This window comes from Perca fluviatilis, chromosome 4, assembly GCF_010015445.1.
Source record: "Perca fluviatilis chromosome 4, GENO_Pfluv_1.0, whole genome shotgun sequence".
In the NCBI taxonomy this organism is placed as follows: domain Eukaryota; kingdom Metazoa; phylum Chordata; class Actinopteri; order Perciformes; family Percidae; genus Perca; species Perca fluviatilis.
Window position 1 is genome coordinate 15301918 of NC_053115.1, and position 21827 is coordinate 15323744.

Genomic DNA, 21827 nt, shown 5'->3' on the forward strand with positions numbered 1-21827 from the left:
TGGTACTCAGTGGCGAGTTTAAAGGCTGTTAAGCTCTTATTTTAGCTTGAACATTACTTTTGGGTTATTAGAGACATTTTCTGGTAAAGGGACATTGAGGAATCATGACCATGTTGTAAATGTCAACAACCCTGTCTTTATACGCCTCTGCCTTTTCAACTGCAAGAGCAAATGACTTCATGAAAGTCATTATTTTAAAAATGGTGTAAACAAGAGGGATCTGTCTGTACTTACAGCCTGCTGCTGACAGGTGCGGACGCCGTGTGCTGGATGCTTGGATGTGGCCTGCAGGCCCTGGGCCATGAGGAGATCAACGTGACAGCCGACACTGCCTCATGACAACAAACACTCACTCACTCCAACACACTCATCCACGCACAGGTGCACGTGGATCAGCTATTGTTCCTTCATAATTAATGAAATGTTGAGTATAAAACTATATATATATATATATATATATATATATATATATATATATATATATATATATAAAAACATCGATGCATCATTAACACTGATAAGCACTCGGTTAAAAAAAATAGAAAGACTTAATTTAACTTGATGACATTTTGTAGCATTACTGCTTTATAATAATCCTGCAGGATATTATTAGTATACTATAGTAGGCTATGCATTGTAGATCTTCATTGGCAGTAGCAGGCACCATCTCCTGTGCACTGGTTCGCTGCCAGCACGTTCCTCGCGCCGTGCTACACACAGCCTTGTTTCCATACACTTCAGCATGGTGGTACACGAGATCGGACACGCGCCGCCCTCCGCTCTGACGTCCGCCGCCGTCCGCCCACTGGCTCCTTATCAGTAGAAAGAGGGCCGTCCCTCCGCCGAGGACCCTTTCAACACATGAGCCATCACAGTACATTACCATCCCTTCAGTTCCTCCTCGTTCGCATGATCGAGAATCGCATGGACTAACTTGAAAACATTTTCACACGCAAAATAATCTTTACGTTAGCACGACAAGTAGTAAATATAATGAGAAATTAATACTAACCGTTACAGTTGTTTTTTTAGTTTTTTTTATTTAAGCATTTTAGTGCATTTCACTAACTGCTGCTTTTGCCAACTTGTTCTTCATCACGAGTAAATAGATGCGTTTTTATTTGTGACTGCATTGGAAAAGTACCTCGGCTTTACTGCGTAATTGAAGAAAAAACCAAAAACAACAATGGAGCGAATTCCAAGCGCGCAACCGCCTCCTCTGTCCAAACACCAGGCTGATCTGTCAGACGTGCAGGGGTAAGGAAGACCTTTATACTTTGACAAAATGCTTTCCTCAAACTTCTGTAGCCTGCCTATATCATACTTCACCAAACCATTACCTCATCCCTCACTGTTGTCCTCTCTTTGTATTTCTTTAGGATGGATTTCCCGATGTATGTTTATAAACCCAGACGAGGACTGAAGAGAGGAGAGGAGAGCAAGGTCCGTTATTATTTTTGCTTGTTGCCAACATGTTAGTTCGAACCACAAATATGTTATTAAAGGGTGTGAACTACAAGGGAGGAACTAGGCTGGCAGTAGCCCAGTAGTCCCATAAATGGTTGTGCTAATTTCTGCTATGACATAACTCCTGGAGTCCTCCCTATCGGAGTGACTGCCTCTTATCATAAACAACTATAGCCGTGTGCTTTCAGATCAGCTGAATTTAACCAACTATGCCGTTTATTCTTGCAGGACACCTACAAGCTGCCTCACAGACTTATTGAGAAGAAAAGGCGTGACCGGATAAACGAGTGCATCGCTCAGTTGAAAGATTTATTACCCGAGCACCTGAAACTCACTGTAAGTTCACGCTGTGGCTGGGAGGGATGATGGGGTTAGTGACATGCACCATCGAGTGGCTGTTCAGTGGTATTGCATTCTCTGTGCTGAGTGCGTCAGCAGATAGTGAATGGCGGCTCACACTAAAGAGGATGTGTCTTCTGATAGGCATATGTATCATTGTTTGAACTGGGGATTTAAAAAAAATATATATTAAAATACAATACCCAGTAAAAGTAATTGCAATATAATTCATATTCTAGACTGAACATTATTTATAAATATTGAGTATGATATATTGAATATTTCCTATTGACTATTTTTGCCTATATGGTTGCTGCTGTAGTGTTTTGATGACCAGACAGCCAAGATCATGTGTACATGAGCAGTAAAACGTAGTCTCCATGTGTTATATAAGAGGTGAGGATGTGCTGACTGTGTGTGTTTCCTACAGACTCTGGGCCATCTGGAGAAGGCTGTGGTTTTAGAGCTTACGCTCAAGCACGTGAAAGCCCTCACCTCTCTTCTGGAGCAACAGCAGCAGAAGATCCTCGCTCTGCAGAATGGCATGCAAATTGGTGAGCTGCAGATCACTCAAACACACATACGCGCGCGCGCACACACACACACACACGCACACACAAAAATGCACATGCAGCAGGATGGTTTTATTGGACAGAATGCAAATGACCGAGGTGTATACTCAATGGAAGGATTATGCAGATTAGAACTACAGGCAAATAAGTGACTTCTATACCTATATTTATTGGAAAAGAGACATCTGTGTCAAACTGCCGAATTTCTGACTGTGTGGTTTCTTGTTGTCTTTACAGAGCAGTCTTCTGTCAACCAGGAGAAGTCAGAGGAGCTGTTCTGCTCTGGCTTCCACATGTGTGCCAATGAGATGCTTCGGTATCTGGGCAATCATGAGACTGATGGAGACTTCACACCATCCCATGTGATCAATCACCTTCACAAGTTAGCTGCAGAGGTGCTGCAAAGTCCGGTCCGACCCCACACTCCTCTCAGCCCTCAACCTGAGGAAATCCCTGCCTACCACCAGCACCAACCTCACAAGGAGATGCCCGCCAGCTTACCCCCGAAACCCAGGGAGGGCTATGGGAGGAACTGTGTGCCTGTCATCCAGCGGGCGTACGCTCCACTAAGCAGTGAGCAGAGTGGCAGTGATACGGATACAGACAGCGGCTATGGGGGAGAGCTGGAGAAGACCGAATCTGGGGCGCCACAGGGGTGTCCAGATTACTACGGTCAGGAGAGCCATCTGAAGCGAGCGCTGGGCGAGAAGCAGAGCTCCAGCATCAAGCAGGAGGATGACGAGCCATGCTACAAACGACCCCGGGGAGAGTCGTCTGAGGATGAGCTGCTCTCAGGTGGAGAATCATCAACATCATCGTCCTCTAGCGGTTATGGCAATTACATGAGCATATCCCCCAACCATCCAACTCCTCCACATCCCCTCTGCATGCCTTTCTACCTAATTCCACCTTCTGCTGCAGCCTACCTGCCAATGCTTGAGAAATGCTGGTACCCTGGGTCCGTGCCCATGATTTACTCTGGCTTGGGAGTCTCTGCAACCACCATGTCCAGCGAAAGACCATCTCCACCTCAGCTAGTGTTGTCTCCCAGGGGAGGCTCACCAGCCCCAGCCATATCTCAGACCCCCATGGACTCCCCTGCCCTCCTTCAGGCACTAAAGCAGGTACCACCCCTCAACCTGGAAACCAAAGACTGAAAGATAAGAGAACAGGGGTGAAGAGATTATCCTGTTCTAGTACCCAGGAGTAGAGACAGTAGTAGGAATGAGAACGTGACTGAGCCTTTCCATAATCCATCCTCATTCCTGTCCTCTGTTCCTCAGCCAGGAGGTCAAACCGAAAACTAGAGGACTTGTAGAAATAATCAAGAGGAGATGGAGGAGAGGCAACATCTGTCCACACTCGGAGGATGCAAAGCTCTGGTTGAATGTTAAATGCTGGTATTACAAATGTATCATATAAACTGGACCTGCTCGCACGCACACACACACACACCCACACACACACACACACACACACACACACACACACACACACACACACTTGGTTGAATGTAAAGAAAGATACTTTTTAGACGCTGCTGTTAAAGTATAAACGCTGATTACACTGATGCATCTCACTTGTAGCTTTCGCAATAGAGACATGCCATCTTTGTATTTTAGAAAGTGTTGCACCAAATGTTAGCGGTAATATTCCCAAAGTTTGTTGCCTATGTCCCTTAGGTCACGATGACTGGCTCCATAAGATACAAGGGTTTCCTTAAGTGTGTACAGACAAGGGTACACCCAATGCACAGATGATGGAATGGGCCACCACATGAACACACTGAATGAGAAGTCTTGTTTTTCATTGACAAACATACAGTTAAGATGGCTTTTCTGTAATTATTGTTCATAGACTTCTTGTACATTTCTATTTTTGATACCTGTTCTCGCACTCTGCCTCTCCGGAAGGATAGAAGGTGGGCAGAGTGTGGACAATTGTACGTTGTGTACTCAGAAACTGTGTACATACTGTAGCACTGTGCTGGACCTGCATACTCAACATCTGTTTCTGCTCAAGTCAAACCTGGTGTTTGTTCTTGCTGTTGCCTTTTACTTTGTGAAAAGCTGATAAATTTCAGATGTTTATTCTCTGTACTATGTATGAATACTGGAGTCAAAGGAGTGAGGAGGAGAGAAGCTGAATGTAAAAGTTTTACCCGAAGACTAGTTTTCTATAGAAAGAGGTACTTGAGATTTTATATTTTAGGACCTACATGAAAGATGTTTGATGTACATATTTTGTCTATAAATGTTGGTATACATTATATAAGTGTATTAAAGTATTTTTCTTTCCCGTGGAAAATCGCTTTGACTGTATGTGTATGAAAGAGAAGGTGTGTGTGTGTGTGTGTGTGTGTGTGTGTGTGTGTGTGTGTGTGTGTGTGTGTGTGTGTGTGTGTGTGTGTGTGTGTGTGTGTGTGTGAAAACATCAAACAATGAAACGCAATCTGTTCTTTTACAGCAATATGGCATTCATGTCACCAGGAACATTTATGTAATGGCAGACCTGTAGCCTCAGTTCTCCTGCTGGTTAACCGTCTGCGCCCACTAATACAACAACAAGTCAATGGACGTGAGTGTAAACAGTTTCAGTTAATCTCCTGAGGCAATAATCAGGATCCATCTGCATCTTGTCAACAGCCTGGACAGGGAGACGTTTTCTATGTTTTTTGTTGGCTGTATGATTCAATACTAAATTATTATCCCAGAGTTGCGACATCTCTCTCTATATTTACACTCCCAGCACTATAAACGCATTAACCGAAACAAATGCTACTTATCACTACCACATGTATTGTGCAATCAAATTTTACTGCTTTGCACATTTCAGCTATGCATTTGCACTTACAGTCAACAAGGCTTATCTCGTGCTGCAGATTTCTACATTCTACACAGGCCCAGCGTATCCAATGTCGATCACAAACTCTTCAACCACATATTATTATTGTTTCCACTATAATTCCTGAGCTGTATGAGTATTGTTTCATTCCATATCTAGTTTGTTCATTCAAACTGAAGTCAAAGGCCATGTCATCAGTTCCTTCTAAACCTATTCTCTTTTTTTTTCTTCTTTTTAATTCTTTTTGTGAGGGCTTTTCCCTTTATTTGATAGTGACAGTGACAAGAAAGGGGGGAGGGAGATGGGGGATGACACGCAGCAAAGGGCCGCAGGTCAGATTTGAACCCTCAGCCTACACGGGGCGCACGTTCTTACTGAGTGAGCTAGAGGCCGCGCCCTAAACCTATTCTCTTAATGTTAATTTTCAGTCATTTGTTTCTGTAGGACTTCCATGTTTTATTGCTGTAATGAGATATAATTTTCAAGCTGATTTTAGAGCTGTAGTGAATCCACTATTTCAGCCAGTTTAACAATTTTCTATGGGCCTAGTTAAATAATGCTTTTAACACTTATGTCAGTAGTTGGGTGCTGGAAGCCTAAGGGTTAAAGACACATACCATATAACCACAAAGTCTCCGGTTTGACCTTCGTCGCACGTCATACCTATCTCACCCTCCCTCACTGTTTCCTGTCTGTTTCTAATTCTGTCAATCTGTTCAATTAAGGGCAAAATGCCACCAAAGAAAAAATATTTCAGTTTGCAAATTTTAGTAGTTTATTATTTGAGTCATGTAATTCAGGCAAACACCCTCTGTGTGTGTGTGTGTGTGTGTATGTGTGTAGAGGGAACTACCACACAGGCAGTTTTGATCACATTGCCAGATGTTTCTATATATATATATATGTCTGTCTGCAGACAGATTTTGTCACCATGTCGTAACCGTGCAAGATGCAGTCACAAAACTTTACAGGTGTGTTAGTTGACACAATAAAAGCCGAGTTCAAAAATGGGTGTAGTTGATTTGGCGTCAAGGCTGATGTGATCACATCGCAAGATGGTCTCTAGTTGACAATAAATTCAATTTATGTGGTCAAATATGTGGCAAGTAAATGTGTATTGATGTCTGAATCATTCAGGAACGGTCTATTAATCAAGCAGTGGTCAAACGTTTCATGAGCATTAACACTGCTGTAGCTCTCCAAGTTTTTGTTTTGAAAGAGGCTGAAATACCAGATAAACCAGGTGTTGCTGAAGATTTACCAACATCTGGATAACAACTGCCAATTCCTTCCTTTTTAATTCCCTCTGCTTGAAAGGCTTTGGCATACACATGCAGTAAAATCATTGAGCCTAGATTCCCACCTGCTGGTCATTTAAAACACCTACAATTTGCTAATATAATTTGTGTCTGATATTTTGCTGCTGCAACACCGTTATTTCCCATTTTTTGGGATCAGTAAAAATCTATCTATCTATCTAAAACTAATTATTTTTCCAGTAATCATTTCATTATATTATTTTCTGCCCTGTCACATTGGACTATTTGCTGCACTGGAGACACTTGAATTAACTCTTTTAACTTTTTTTGTTTGTTTGTTTCAATACAAATTAATGTCAACACAATATTGATTGGTGTTACATTCATAACAGAATCGTAAAACATATACCAGGGTTTAGCTTCCAGTCAGCCAAACTAAGACCTAATTACAATTTACCACTGACATATATGGTATGTTTGACACTTTACTCCTAATACAAGAAGGTAAAAGTACTCGTATTTGCCTTGTAAACATAAAGCCCTACGTGAATAATTTGAAAATCTCACTTGACAGAATCAACAAAAATCTGTTAATAATTTTAATGGTACTACAATCACATACTGTGTTGTGATCATAGTATGTAATTTGTTGTTCATTAGGTTCCAGCCTATTACAATATAAATTGATAACAATATTGTTGCTAACAAAACCTCTTTATCACTTGCTACTGATTGCTTTCCATCTTTTCAACACATAATACCTCTAGTATTTATGTTCCCCTGTGAATTCTCCTTTATATTTGGCCATGCTATGCCTTTGAGAGTAGAGGAATAACTGATGCCTGCGGTGGCTGGGATGAGAGGACGTGTTTGGATTCCAACAGGCAGTGCTTCCAGCCACAATGTTTGGTCGCAAACTAAAGACCTCCAGGGTAGGAAGGGGACCCTGAAGTGAAGGAAAGACCCGTGTAGGTGTCCTGTGTTGGGCTTTAAAAGCTGTCTGGGGAAGGAAGGATCTAGAGATATGTGATCCATGGCCTGGGTTACACTGAGATGTGCAATCTGACATGCTGCGAGGGGGGCTGAGGGAAAAGGAAAAGCTCCGTGGGACCAGAGTTGCCCCATTGGCACCGAGACTCAAACCCAAACGAGGCGCTTTCCTCTGAGGTTCAGTGTGTACCACCAGAGGCTGTTCCCACGCGAGATTGCGACAGAACCTGCGAACACAGGAGGTATTCTGAATTTCTGTTCTCCCATGACATTCCCTCTTAGGAGATGTTGATGTCAGCTGCCTCTTTTTCTCTCCAACAGCTCGGTTTTCCTTGCCTGAGTGGCGAAAAGCAGAGACTGCATAGGATTTCTGACCTGATGGTTTATGTGTCATTTCAACCTCTTCTGAAGATGACTGGTCTGGAGGGAACTGGACAGTGAGAGGTGGGTTAGAAATAACAGTTTGTCTATGAAGTGGAGGTCTGGATCGCCTTATGGGGGCTCCTTCCACCAGCAGGTTCACTCCCACATACTGAGGAACTTCAACTGCAGCCTAGGAGGGTGATAAAGTAAGACACAATGCATTTGGTGTAGCATCTATAATTCACCTGGAAATGAACACCTATTGCCTCTAGCATGACGTTTAAATATATTCCAACCTGTTTGAAGATTAGCTGGAATCCTCCTGTGTAAGCATTAGGATCAGTCCGTCGGTCGAGCACAACCCTCAGTGTGTCCAGCTGCACAGCAGGGCAGAGGCGAGCGGTCACAGCGGCAGAGCAGGCCATAGTCGGACTGGCATTGATCTCCAGAAGCCAAGGCCTCAGATCTCTGCCCAATATAAAGTCGGCTCCGTAGAGCTCAAAGCTCGCCTTGCGGGGCTCGACCAGGTCCTGGGCTGTCTGCAGGGCGCAAACCACTGCTTGCTGCATGCCCGGAATCACCACTGACTCCCACTCTGCCCCACGGCCCTGCCGCTGCAGAAAAGCCCTAAACTGAGAGCAGGACCACATATTGTCCTCAGGCACTCCTGGATGACGCTCACAGGATGGCTGAAAGTGCTTTTGGATGGAGTTGTTGCACAGGTGGACTGAGCTAAGGAAAATAACCAAGTAGGTAAGGCCATGAAGGTATGCGTAAGTAAAATGTGCTTTGAATGAAATGTGGTCCTATCTTGCATTGTTAAATTAAAATCTCCACAAAGCCCTTTAGATACAAAATGCAGTAGGTCAAGTACAAATCTTATAGTTAATATATTAAATTCGTATCTCTCTTTTGTCTGACCTGTCCAGAGTTTTTGTCGAGTAGGGCTGAGTAGAGAACCGCAGGTAGCACTCTCTGTAGAACCAGACAGTCAGAGGGTTCCAGTCGGTGACGAGGAACCACTGGCGAATGTCAAACTTGGTGCCATGGACCAACAGAGGACGTTCCAGGTATTTCTGAACCACCCACTTACTCTCCTTAGGCAGGGCTCTGTCACTATCCACAAGTGCCAAAATCTCATCCAGGCGATTCATACAAATAATACCTGGGTGGTTGAGGGGACATGGAAAAGGAAAAAAAAGCATCAAAACATTACATTAAACTTAGGGGGCATGGTGTTTCTCATGACCTTCTGAACAAATAGCAGGCTAACATTCCTTTATCATACTGAAGGTCAGGGGAATTGTGGGCATTATCATTTTATTTTTTCTAATAAACATAGTAAAAGGAAGCAATAGTAACATCTGCATGTCCTTGTTCTTGTTGCAACCACAATATTCATAAGACAAATCAACACGGTATGGTTTATTTCAGTATTGAGTATAAGGGAAGTCAAAGATTAATATATAAGATCACCATGTAACTATTTTTGTTTTCATTTATTTTTGAACTCACCTCGTCCTCTTGACTTAGCACCTGGTTTGATGATCCAGATGTTATTTAGTCCATCTGTATCCAGCTGAGGGCAAACCTCCTGCAGTCTGATCAACATGGCCTGGCAGCGCTCCACAAACACACTGCTACCCCTGATCAATACACCTTCACTACACACAAACATTAGACTCACAGATTGAGTTTATTAATGTGCAGATCCACTAAATCTTACTGTCATGCTTTACTTCATGTGCTTGCATACTGTACAGTGATTATGTAAGTAGGCATACTGTATATGTACAGCAGAAAACATGACCAATAACAATACCAATGAATATTAAAATCCTTCATTTTTGAATGTTGTGTTAATGGACATTATTGTCCAATGCACACACAAGGGAATTGGAGGAGCTACTCACAGATTTTTTTGATTTTAAATAGACAATAGTGTTCTGAGGGTGTAGCTCAATGACGTCTGTTTGCATACATGTTTATACAGCAGGTCTGCATCAATTTCCTGTATACCAACTGTCAAAATAGTGCGCTATAAATATTGGCATGCGGTTTATTTTACGTACACAGTGACACAGTGCTGTCTACTTTAATGCAAACCCTAAACCTATCTGCCATATACATATGTACTGTATGTATAACTCTCTTCTGAACCTCATCTAAAAAGTATGTATATATTTTTCTTTAAGATACATTTTAGGATGATTTCATGATTTCATTTTTTAATGACCTATATTCATTTGATAAGCTAACTTGGGCTGTCAGTTCTGTGTGACCTAAGAAAGGATCATTCTAGCAAACCCAAGAAGCTCCCAGAAAACATACTCACTGCACAACCATGTAGTAGTCTTGCAGAAACTCTTCCCACTGCTGTTCCTGTGCCGAGGGTGGTGTTTCTACAGTTACATCAATGTCACCGTGCTCTAAAACATTGAAAAACTCTTGACACACGTGCAAAGCCATGTCGATCATTCCTGGACCAACAAATCGAGGCTCCACATTATTCAACTCTGTAGAGACAAACAACATTGGCATCATAGAATCCTGGCCATCAATTACCATCAGATAAACTGTTTTTAGCTTTTTGTTCCCCACCCTCTGCTCCATCTCTCCTCCATCTGCTTGTCTCTACCACATGCTGCAGCAGGCTGGTGCATGCTGTCCTCTTGAAATCGTCTTCATTGTGATAGAAAACAGGGAGAAGATAAAAGCACCAGAAAGAGAGAAAGGGCACGCAGTTTTGTTAAAGATGATACTGTAGCTCTAATGAACCTAAGACTGCTGGTGTGATTAGTCCACTTGTAACTTTGTGCATTTATTTTAATGTTCCATTAACGCCTGGACACATCTTTGCATCTTTGATAGAGCACAATTTTGGATATGTGGTAATAAAGCCATACAGCAGACAGACCTATGAATGCATGCTTTTCATCCTCTGCCCCAAGTCTGTAGCATCTTGGGAAGAAGGTGTCAGGATCTCCTGTATCAAACCACTGAAGGTTACGCAGGTTCACACAGAGCCCGACCTGAAAGAAACAGACATATATACAGTACATACATAGGAGATAGAGTATTAGTTGACTTTTGGCCAAAGTTAAAACTTGTATTTTAATTTTTTGTATAAGAGATGAGACCTTGGTAGTAAACGACACAGAATTTGCATAGTGATTGGTCATTTGGTCATTCCGTAAGAAGCGACAGTCTATGTAATCCCGACGTGTTGTCCAATGGAAATATGTTGTTTCATTTCGAACCAGGCGAGACTAGAAGAAGTTAACAACAAGTTAAGTTAGCGAGCTGACTGAGCTAGAATGCAGAGCATGATGAAAAAAGACACATGGAAATGAAGTCATGCAAGAACAACAATAATAGCACATTCAATTGCTTTCAGACTGTGCAAGATGCCAGTATCATGTTATCTTACCATGAGGTCATACATGTCATCAAGGTTCTCCTCTTTCTCGCTTTCATCCACTCTCTCTGTAAAAAGATAAGTGAAGACTGAGTGTGTGCGTGCACGCAGGCTTATATTTGTGTACAGTGGTGTGTTAAGAGGGTAGGGGTCTTTGTTATAGGTTGGTGTCTGTAATGTAGTGCACAATGTATCATTTATCAGGTGTAGGGGTATCCATGATGTATCCATCTAAACTAGTGCTCCAATTACATATACGCTAACTCCTCCTGCACTTTCAGCTTTGACAGTTAAGAGAGAATATTACTGATCACTCTTTTAGACTAAACTAAACTGACAGACAAAAAAAGACTGATTGATAATACTTTATTTGTATTACTGTGTGCATGGTCTTATAGTACACATCCATTCTTTTCTCTGTGTCTCAGTCGCTTATACAGCTGAGACCAGTGAGATTTTAGTGTGTTATTGGCATGAACACTGCATCTTGTTTCTAATAATAAATGTCTCATTTCGTAGCTCTTAGGACTTTGTCCTCCATAGCCTTACCAGTAGCATCAGCATCGACATCACCATCATCACCATCCTCCTCATTGCCATGGCAATGAGGGGCTCTCTGGACAGGATTGGGTAAACGACGTTCCACCCACCCTCTGGCCCATAAGGCAGCACGGATCACAGGGTAGGGTCCCTGCACTGAAAACACTTTCCTCAGCTGAGAATAAGTGATTGAGATATAGAAAGAGTCAAATAGGACACATAGCACTTAAGAGGATAGTGGGTTAAAATGCAGAGGTGTTTCAGTGACGTCTGGCTTGGACATATAATCACCTTCACTGCTTTCTCCACCAGCATTTTAGCTGTTTTGAGCCTGTCTGGCTTGATTGCTGGCAGGCTTGGCACACTGCGACGTAACCTCCCCTCCACTGGAGCTACTGTGGATTGTAACACTGAGACAAACTGCTTGGTCAACTTTCAGTAGAAAGTAGCTGTGAACATGCATGTGCATGTATTTGTATATGCCGATTTCTATTCAGTTACCTGGCATTTGTTGCATCTTACGTTTATATAGTTCTCTCTTTCGCTGATCAACGTACAGTGCTCAGTTCTGTGGGAGCAGAAATATGTTCAACAGCATTATTTCAACATCATATTGCTTGCTTGTAACTCCTTGTGTGATCAATCCATTGCAACAGCTGTGGAAAACAATAGTAGTCTAAGTATCAGAATTGCCAGATGTATAGATCTGGGATGAAGTTAGGATAAATTCTGACATCCAGTATGTCTCTAACAGCTATTTACACCCAGCCTCAACCCCTGGCTGTTTGGAGAGAATCAGGTAGTTCATTGTGGTGGATGAATGGGTCAAACATAGGACTTGCACTCAGGAGACTGGGGTCTGTTTCCCATGAGAAACCTGCTTTTACATTAAGCTGACTTGTTATTTTCGGAGTTTCGCGACTTCTTTTATGTTATTGGCCGTTGGTGTGCCACCTTGTTGTAACAACTTAAAGTTAACGTTACAAGTTACAAAAATACTTGTTGTTAGTTTTAGGAAAAGATCATGGTTTGGGTTAAAATAAGTTTAATATGTTTGTTATGTAAGTTAAGTAATCAATAAATAAGTCACAAGGTCAAAAAACTGACCTATGGTTTCAGACCAGACTTGAATTCTGACCTCCTGAGTGAAAGTCCTGTGACTACAGACTTCACCATTCACCCAACCACCAACCAATCCCACGTACAAGTATACTTACATACTTATGCATACATACATACTCACACATGTTATGCATGCTTGTGCAAGTTAAGTATACGTATGCACAAGTGAAGTATGCATGTATGTGGAACTGGTTAGTACCTAGCATGGTCCTACCAGACTCTTGTACATTTCATTTGTAGAGTCTGGCCACTCTCCATTGACAAGTGTTAACTTCCTTGAAGGCAGGTACTCTGTTGAAGTTTAAAACTATTGGATCTGCCATAACCAATCGCTAACGTTTGGTCGTGACGTATGCCATGCACATGTGCAACAAGAGGGGAGACCGACAACAACTATCGCTTATATTTAGCATTAGCATCGCTAGCGTTAGCCTTAGCCAATTCCTTCACCACTAACGGAGCGAGCTGGAAAATCTAACTTTTCCTGAACCCCGTGGGGAGGAGGGCCACAACATCATGGCCACCAACACAACTCAGCAAATATTGTTCTTGCTCGGGCTTTAACTTCGGCAGCGTTGCCACAACGGACTGAATGGCTTCGCTCGCATCTTTCTAGCGCATGACCCCAACATCATCATTCTCAGCCACTCCCTCTGTTCGCAGATTGGACCGCCAAATATTTGGCCGGAGAAAACCCAAGAATATACCGCGAACCCAGACGGAGTACTGAAGGAAAATGAAAATTGAGCAGAAGTACGTAGGAGGCCGGAGCCAGGCTAGTTAGTACCAATCTGTATGTGCAAGTGAAGTATTCAATTTTGGCCTAGGCGGCTTCTCATATGGATAGCTTCTCAGATAGATAGATAGATAGATAGATAGATAGATAGATAGATAGATAGATAGATAGATAGATAGATAGATAGATAGATAGATAGATAGATAGATAGATAGAATCTACAAATGTATTCTTCCTATTTCCACATAAATCTTATCACTGTCCGACCAACAACATACTATGTAGTAAACTCCTCTGCGGTTGAGTAATAAACTAGGGCACGATATTATTGTTGAATATAGTGATAACAATATTACTTGCAATTAATAAACAGATATTAAAGTGTACTCAGTTCTGCATTTCTGCTGCTTTCAGTATTCTGCTAAAATACAACAAATTGCTTGTTGAATTTAAAACAAATGAAAGGAAATAATTTCCAACATTCTTTTATTGAACAATTTGAACACTGAATTGAATATAAAGGCTCCACTAGAAAAAAGAATGACATGACATTTTAAAGTGCAGTTTTTTGCTGATATTTTCCTTCAACTAACACAAAAAAAAATCTGTTTTTTCGCAATATGTCGCAGCCTTTCGCAATAACATATATTGTGCAGCCCTAGAATAAAAAGATAAAACATTATTATATGAACTGCATGGCACCCACGTTGACTTGTAGCTACTGAAGAAGGATGTAAATTGGGTCAAGCAGGCATCTAAATCTGGACAGAGCTGACTGGCTGTCACATCTTCTCGCTGACATACCCATGCGCAAAAATGCGCGCGCGCGCACACGCACGCACGCACACACGCACGCACACACACACACATACACACACAAGCACACCCACACACACACACACACACACGCGGGCAGACATGCAGTTCATAGGCATGCACAAAAATAAAAGCAAGTAGGAAACACATTTACAGTAAGCTACTGTATATCCGCGATGAACGACAGTGGATTTACGAAGCTCTGTGTGATAGCGTTTAGACATACCAACTGTTTCTAAAATACTCCTCAAACAAAAACAGGAGATATTTGACTTTGAACATTAATATACGAACCTAATGTTGTCGCCTCCTGAGACTCGCTCTGTCCTGCTTCCTTCATGCTCCCACAGACCGTTCCCATAACAACTGTGCATGCTCCCACCGAATGTTTACAGTTGCCACAACAACCGTACCCAGGACAGGAGAAATGGGACGCCGAGCCAAGCAGGTCGATGAAAAATCTACCACCTCTAGGCTCTAGCCATGCGTTGAATAACATGCATCACTGTATCTGACGCTATCAGTTTAACAGTGTAGCTCACACGTGTAAGCGACATGCCCCAGCCCAGATCAGTTAGCCTAGACCAGACGCGATACACATTTGTGTGAACATATTGCGATCGGAACTCAGAGCTCAGTAAACTATAGGGGCTGAGGACCTTTTTTGTTTGTCAGTGCGGCAGGAGGACAGTCTACTTAATTTGTTCTGATCCAAAGACAGTTCATGCTGAGGCCAATGTGGATGTTGCTCAGTTTGATATGTTTTGCCTTCTTATCAATAGGCGAACATCAGCAGTGGTTAAAGAGGAACTATTTGTCCTGCATTTTAAATAATACGCCTGTATTGCCGTCACTCTGCCAGACGTGTAAAGCACATACAAGCTTTGTGACATAGTAGGCTAGGCCAACATGGATACATATAACAAACATATGGACCTCTCCTACTACTTTGCGCAATATTTCACCTTCCCACAAGGTGGCATCCAAGGCTTTCTAGTATGTTCGAGTGTGTGTTACAGGGTCAATAATGTGTTGTTCTCTGGTTCATTTAATGTGCTCACTGATCATTTTTGCATTCATGTTTTACTACTGAATAATATATCGCCATTCCATGTCTTATCAGCTCATTTACAATATCATTTATATTGTATCAACCCTGCAGTTACGTAGGCTATAGACTTTTTCAGTGGTAGAACATAACTAATAAATACTGTAGGCTCAATTTTGAGGTAGCCTAGGTCTGCTTTAGCCCTACTTATATAATATAATATAGCTTAATATAAAATAATATATTACAACAACATAAAACTCTATTATTTAATACAAAGATGAAGTAAGCTATATATTGCCGTAGTGAACGTTTAATTACATTAGGCCTACATGTCATTATACTGCAGGCTACATTATAACCACTGTGCCATCACCACCACCATTAATGCAGGAGGACTGTTACTGGCAATGTATAGCACTTCCACCTCTTCTTTATTCCACTAAAGAAAATAAATAAATCAGGGGAATAAGCGTAGGTAGTTTTGCCAGCATATATTTAGTCGTATTTTAATACCGTAGCTGCGTGGAGTGCAATAGTAAAAAGAACACTTGCTGTGCACAGTGGGCACAATCCAGCACTTATAGCAGCTGAAATGTGAGAAGCTGCCAGACCGCACACTGTGTAGAGTGACGTAGCTCTATAAGATCTATAATAGTCTTTGCTTTATTGTGTTGGGTACATAGACTGTTAGGTTGGGTAGCAGCAGTGCGTCGCAGCTCGTTGTGTGCCTCTGCGCTGTGATTGGCTAAGGCTGCAGCGATGCTCTCTGCATCCGGCCCCCACAGCCAGGACAAGAGGGAGGGGAGCTGGAAGCGCGGCCGGGAAATCATCACAACACCGGAGGGGTGGGGGGGGGGACAAAATTATCTTTTTCACCTTTTTCCTCATCTGGAAGAGATGTCTACACTCACCATGTCTGTGGAATCAGAAGCAGCTGCTGTTACCAACTCGTGACTGCTTCTTTAGGCTACGTCCTAAGACAGCGCTGAGAGGCTGATTAGCCCCCCCCAGGACTGGTGGAACTCACCTGAACACCCCGAAACACTGAGCAGGTTAACCCAAAGTCCACGAGCATGCCCGGCGACGACCCCGAGAGCATGCTGAGCTACCAGGTAAAGTGCCCTTTTTAAATGTCTAATGCATGGCGCGTTAATTGCTTTGACACTGTATATGGGATGGCACAGACCAGGCTGTACAGAAGCTCCAACAACTGTAGCCCTCAGTTTGAAATGATCCAGTAGAAATTCCTAATTTGCAGCTGGAATGATGGACTATATAGTGTCATTTTCAGGAACTATTTGAACTAATGACAGATATGATCACACCTGTTTTCTTTGACGCTGTTGTATTTCCCCATTTAAATGCCCTATAGATAGCTGCACTGTTTTAAGTGTTTCCGTTTTTTTTTTGGTTTTTTTTACATTTTATGTTTAAGCGGACTCAATAAATGTTCTCACGAGCAGCTAAGTTGTATTGGCTTTCGTACCCTGCAGGGTGATGCTGTATGCGGAGGGTGTTGTTGGCATTGTTATGCTGAGGTGCGAACACGTGCAGTAATACCGGGAAGCATATCACATTGCGATGCACTGAGACACCTGAGTTATTTTTGAATGCTCCTCAAGCGCACATATGTTCTGGCTACATTGATGTGAGATTGCAGCAGATTATTGATTTTAATACGGATGCATTTTAAAAACATTGAAATGTCAACTGCTCTTCCTGACAGTCGCGTGTGCGAGGAATAACAAGCAATGGGACAGTTTGCTGGGTGTTCAGATGGTTCTTTGCTTACACGGCTTGTTATTTTCTCACTTACCCTCAAATGACCTTGACGCCATCCTTACACGGTAGCCTATACAGTGCTGAGAGTCTACTGCCATACATGTGCGTTGTTAGCCAATCCTGACAGCAGGGGGGAGGACAGTCTGTGGTCAAGTGAGGTTTGAAGGGAAAATTGCATGGTCCTTAATGTCTTGTTAATGTGTGATCTATTATCAGATCCTGGGTCAGCTAAGAAGGAGGACAAATAGACGATTGAACACACCACTATTTCAACTGCTGTGCCAGCCCAGTCTCATGGCAGTTCATGATATGGTCACGTTATTGAATCTATTGATTCGTGGACAGGACACGATAATGTCGTTTTTTGTCATGTGGTGATTACGAATTTTAAAGGAATGTATTTCAATGGGAAGCATATTTCGTGATCACAGAACGATTACGGTAGCGAGTAGTATTGATAAGGCGAAAGTCCGCGCAGGGAGGGTGGTCGGGGTGGTGGATGTGTCAAACAACACAGGACTTTCACCCACGGAGACCGGGGATTGCGTCCCGCGTGTTGCAGTTCCTTTCCGCGTTATTGTGGCGTTTCATTTCCCCGTTGTTGTGTGCCCCTGCGCCCAGGTATTGTGTTCCGCGAGTGGTGGCCCGTCCCATTGTTGTGGCCGGCGTGTGGCGTTTCGTTTCCCCATTGTTGTGTGCCCCGTTGCCTGGGGATGCGCCCGGGGATCGCATCCCACATGTGGCGGTCCGTCCTGTAGTTGTGGCCGGCGTGTGGCGCTTCATTCCCCGTTGTTGCATCCCCCAGAGCAGGTTCGAAAATCGTGACCTGTACACGTTAAAAAATCGTGACGTGTACACGAAATAAACGTCACAATCGTGACCTGTACACAAATCAATAAATCAAAATAACGTGACTATTTCACGAACTGGCGTGAGACTGCGTTGGACATGCAGTAATGTTTGTATTCATTATAACTACCATGCATGATCACAGTTTAAAGGACTGAATGTAGCCTACCACAACAGAGTCATGTCATCATGGTTTATAATAACATCCAGTCTGAGGGCTGGAGACAGATGGAGAAAGACCAGAGGTGAGCTGGGAAGTCTCTTATATGACTAAAGAGCTGTCAGGAAGGGCCTCACTCTTCAAGCATTAGGGTTATGCCAGTTTGCAGTCACTACAGAAATCTTGTAAGTTTGTCTCTCCACCATTTCTGTGACGGTCTGGTCAGTCAGCACGGACTGGGGTCTTTGCCATTCTCCCCACCTGAAACCAGTTGACCAAAGCGCTGTTGAGGTGTCCCAAGTAGTGGGAAAGGTAATCAGATAATTCACTTGAGTATAAGGAGCAATATGAAGAAGTAAAATTACTAGTTACTAATTACTAGTTAGCCTGCAAGTAAAAGTTCTAAAAACTGTGTTGTAAAATCCACTTTAAAGCTCCATTGTGTAATTTTTGGAGTTGATTCTTAGCAAAAAAACCTTTGTTCTGTCACAAATATGTGCTCATTCATGTGTAATTACTTCCACCAACTAATCAAAGTATTCTCGTACGCGTAGAATCTGCCATTCAGAATCATTCAGAATACGTATGAGCGAGTAGTTCGAATGGCGGCAGCCATGTTGCACCTCCATCTTTAAACTACATTAGCCAAAGAGGGACCTCCCTCTGCCTTTCGCGCTTTTACACTCAGTACCAGGGAGGGGGAGAAGATTACTTGCGACTGCCAGCAGATTTAAAAGCCTGTTGGAAATGGAGGATTGCGCCTAGTCTCGACAACATGTAATGGAGTTGCCTCAGACTGGATGTTATTATAAACCATGATGACATGACTCTGTTGTGGTAGGCTACATTCAGTCCTTTAAACTGTGATCAAGCATGGTAGTTATAATGAAGCTATACAAACATTACTGCATGTCAGTTGAAATAGTGGTGTGTTCAATGGTTACTAGATCAAACATAGGCACCCATAGCACCCCTCTACTCTGCTCCCTTCACTGGCTTCCTGTAACCTACAGGATCCAATTCAAAATTCTCACCATAACCTATAGGGCTCTACATGGTCAGGGCCCTGCTTATCTTGCCAATATAATTCACCTACACACCCTCTCCCAGTCTCTCAGGTCTATCAACCAAAATCTGCTATCCACGCCACTCACTCGTCTGAAGACGTGGGGATATAGCCTTTGCCGCTATGGCACCCAGACTCTGGAATGCTCTACCAACCAGCATTAGGTTTGCTGAGAATGTGGACTGTTTTAAGGGACAAGTGAAGACTCAGGCTAGCTTTTGGGTAACCTATGTCTTTTATTTATTGATAATTTTATCTGTTGTATTTGTACTTTATTCTATTCTTAGACTATTTTTCTACTATGTTTTAATTCTGCCTATTTGTGTAAATTCAAATTTTTATAGTTGCTTGGCTAACTATAGTATGGTTGTGCATAACGCTAGAACGACGTCTAGGATACTTTTCCTCGCGTTAATGATGAAAAAGGACTGTCTACCTTGTAACATAAACATAATCATATATGTCATAATTTCCCTGGCAGACAACTCACGTCATGTGCAGTTGTAACACAGACTAGCTACAGCTAGAACAGCTGCGTGTAAACGATATACGAGATACTAAGAGCTAATTTCGGTTTCGTTGACATTGTTCATACTGCTCAGAGAAATATATTAAAAACACAAACCTCTGTTGCTTCTCTCCTATGCTGTAAACACTGCATTACAATCTCGTACAATATACAAAATAATGATAGCACTGATACGTAGCTTGCATATGTTTGGGAACCTGATAGGTGATTTTAGCAATGAAATGGTACCAAAATAACATAAAACTATTATTACACTGGAAGGAATACTCACGGACAAAGTCGTACTTCTTGTAATAATTCGGCCACCGTAGGAGTTAGAACACGCTCGGAATGGGGAGGGGCTAGAAAGTAATATTCAGTTGGTTGTCATATATAATTTCACCGCTAGATGGGAGAAATTCTTACACAATGTAGCTTTAATAAAAGTGAGTGAAATATTAGCAGAAGTAGTGCTTTTGATATGTTAGCTGGGGATCATTGCAGGACACCTACCTAACCCCAGCGTTATAGTATTGTTAATTTCTAAGCAGTACTTATTGTTGCAGGTGATACAAGTGCCCCTATGCTATTAATTAATCGTTAATAAGTAGTTTGGGAATAACTCTGAATAGAAGACGAGAGCAGCTAATGTTGACTTAGTAGAAATTGTGAGATACTATATTAATGAATCATTAGGTAATGATTAGTTTATGAATATCTGTGAATCAACATGCTGACCACTCTCTTCATGAGTTGTTCCTGATTAGCTATGAATTAGCCACTGAGCGGCTCAAAACTAGTAACGGCTCATTAATTATCATTAGTTAGTCTTTTTGTGCATACATCATACTAAGTAGTTACTAAGTAATCCCTCATTACTTAATGATTACCTGCACGTTACATTACCATCCCTTTTGTGCACCCTCAAATAAAGCAGTACATCATAGGCTACTGAAGAGGTAAAAGAGAAGCAAGTATTTAAAGCAAACCCAAGAAAAGTAATGTTTATGCAAATCTAATGCCATACTGCTGCTTCTTAACTGTCAATGTGACAGTCAATATAAATGTTGGATACTGTTCACTGATTATTAATATTCACTGTTAAATGAGCCAGACCCCTCACAATGTCATTATCTGACTGACCCTGTATTCTCTCTAGAGCAGGTGTACAGTTGCATGCAGATCAACCTCTTCATGTTGAGTTTGCATTGAGTACTTTTCAGTGCCATTGATGCAAAACTAAATAAAAAATAAAGTATACCTGCACCACAGAGCAATGGATTCATAGAAGATGACTTCTTCAGTGTTGTTATAACCATACTGAGATGCTTGGAAATCAATAAGTAGAACAAACTACAAAACCAAGCAAGGAGACAACAATACTGTACTAGAACTGAGCCAGTGTGAAGAGCACAGAATGACAGATGTGAGGGTCATTACATGTTTTGTTTTCATTGTTGTACATCTGAGAGACACCATCAAAATACTAGTGTTTAGTCACTACCAGCCCCGATACCCCGGTAAGACTTTGACTCTTGTTCCAGTTTTGTAATAATTTATGACACTCCACATTATAAATTTGTCCCCCACAACACAAGATAGTCACCATTCCCCTTTTCAGTCTTTTTACAGTTGCTATTTGGCATCCCTCCAAAGCTTTCATTTTAATTAGTTTGGAGTCCATTTTGTGAGAGTGATTCATAGTTGCCTATCTGATAAATGGTTGGGTATGCCTATTTTAAAAAGCAACACTAGTTTTGTACAGATCTCTGAAGGAAAAGTAAATTTAATGTAATCAATCTTCCAGTTTCCACAGTTTTCCATCTGTCAGTTGAATGTTTAAAAGTACTCAATACACAACATGATGTTTGAAAACTATTACGTTAATGCAGCCCATTTGCCCAAAGCCACCATTTAATGGGATTAAGTTAGAGCACATTCATTA

The 21827-nt window shown here is 42.0% G+C and overlaps 3 protein-coding genes across 7 annotated transcripts in view; 2 read left to right on the forward strand and 1 right to left on the reverse strand.

Moving 5' to 3' along the window:
• Positions 1-912: 912 nt before the first annotated feature.
• Positions 913-4685, forward strand: LOC120557984 (class E basic helix-loop-helix protein 40-like). The gene is made up of 5 exons (XM_039798751.1): positions 913-1257; positions 1380-1443; positions 1696-1803; positions 2237-2360; positions 2616-4685. Exons 1-5 carry the CDS (start codon positions 1187-1189, stop codon positions 3533-3535), a joined length of 1287 nt encoding a protein of 428 aa, XP_039654685.1. The 5' UTR covers positions 913-1186; the 3' UTR covers positions 3536-4685.
• A 148-nt stretch (positions 4686-4833) lies between these two features.
• Positions 4834-15021, reverse strand: ttll3 (tubulin tyrosine ligase-like family, member 3). 3 transcript variants are annotated; one of them, XM_039798748.1, is made up of 13 exons: positions 14761-15021; positions 12294-12360; positions 12084-12212; positions 11802-11967; positions 11265-11320; positions 10975-11103; positions 10752-10866; positions 10436-10516; positions 10170-10350; positions 9350-9498; positions 8756-8999; positions 8131-8566; positions 4834-8024 (listed from the first exon to the last, which is right to left on the reverse strand). In XM_039798748.1, the coding sequence occupies exons 1-13, from the start codon at positions 14838-14840 to the stop codon at positions 7245-7247; spliced, it is 2613 nt and encodes an 870-aa protein (XP_039654682.1). In that variant the 5' UTR covers positions 14841-15021; the 3' UTR covers positions 4834-7244. The 3 variants fall into 3 exon arrangements, with proteins under 3 accessions (XP_039654682.1, XP_039654684.1, XP_039654683.1); XM_039798750.1 differs by having other exon boundaries at positions 12084-12202; positions 12315-12360; positions 14761-14838; XM_039798749.1 differs by having other exon boundaries at positions 12084-12202; positions 14761-14823.
• Positions 15022-16331: 1310 nt separating this feature from the next.
• slc4a8 (solute carrier family 4 member 8) overlaps positions 16332-21827 on the forward strand; it is a 31015-nt gene continuing 25519 nt past the window's right edge. For all 3 annotated transcript variants that reach the window (XM_039798257.1, XM_039798259.1, XM_039798258.1), the window contains exon 1: positions 16332-16629. In XM_039798257.1, coding sequence (XP_039654191.1) covers positions 16591-16629 — 39 coding nt within the window. In that variant the 5' untranslated portion in view covers positions 16332-16590. The remainder of the gene's footprint in view (positions 16630-21827) is intronic.

Excerpts from the sequence above, each read along its gene's own strand:
- LOC120557984 (XM_039798751.1), top strand. The coding sequence starts at position 1,187 with ATGGAGCGAATTCCAAGCGCGCAACCGCCTCCTCTGTCCAAACACCAG. Across the intron at positions 1,444-1,695 it reads AGAGAGGAGAGGAGAGCAAG|GACACCTACAAGCTGCCTCA; the intron begins GTCCGTTATTAT and ends TTATTCTTGCAG. Across the intron at positions 2,361-2,615 it reads GCAGAATGGCATGCAAATTG|AGCAGTCTTCTGTCAACCAG; the intron begins GTGAGCTGCAGA and ends TTGTCTTTACAG.
- ttll3 (XM_039798748.1), bottom strand. The coding sequence starts at position 14,840 with ATGCACAGTTGTTATGGGAACGGTCTGTGGGAGCATGAAGGAAGCAGG. Across the intron at positions 12,213-12,293 it reads TAAGATGCAACAAATGCCAG|TTTGTCTCAGTGTTACAATC; the intron begins GTAACTGAATAG and ends TTGACCAAGCAG. Across the intron at positions 9,499-10,169 it reads GACTACTACATGGTTGTGCA|TGAAGGTGTATTGATCAGGG; the intron begins GTGAGTATGTTT and ends GTTTGTGTGTAG.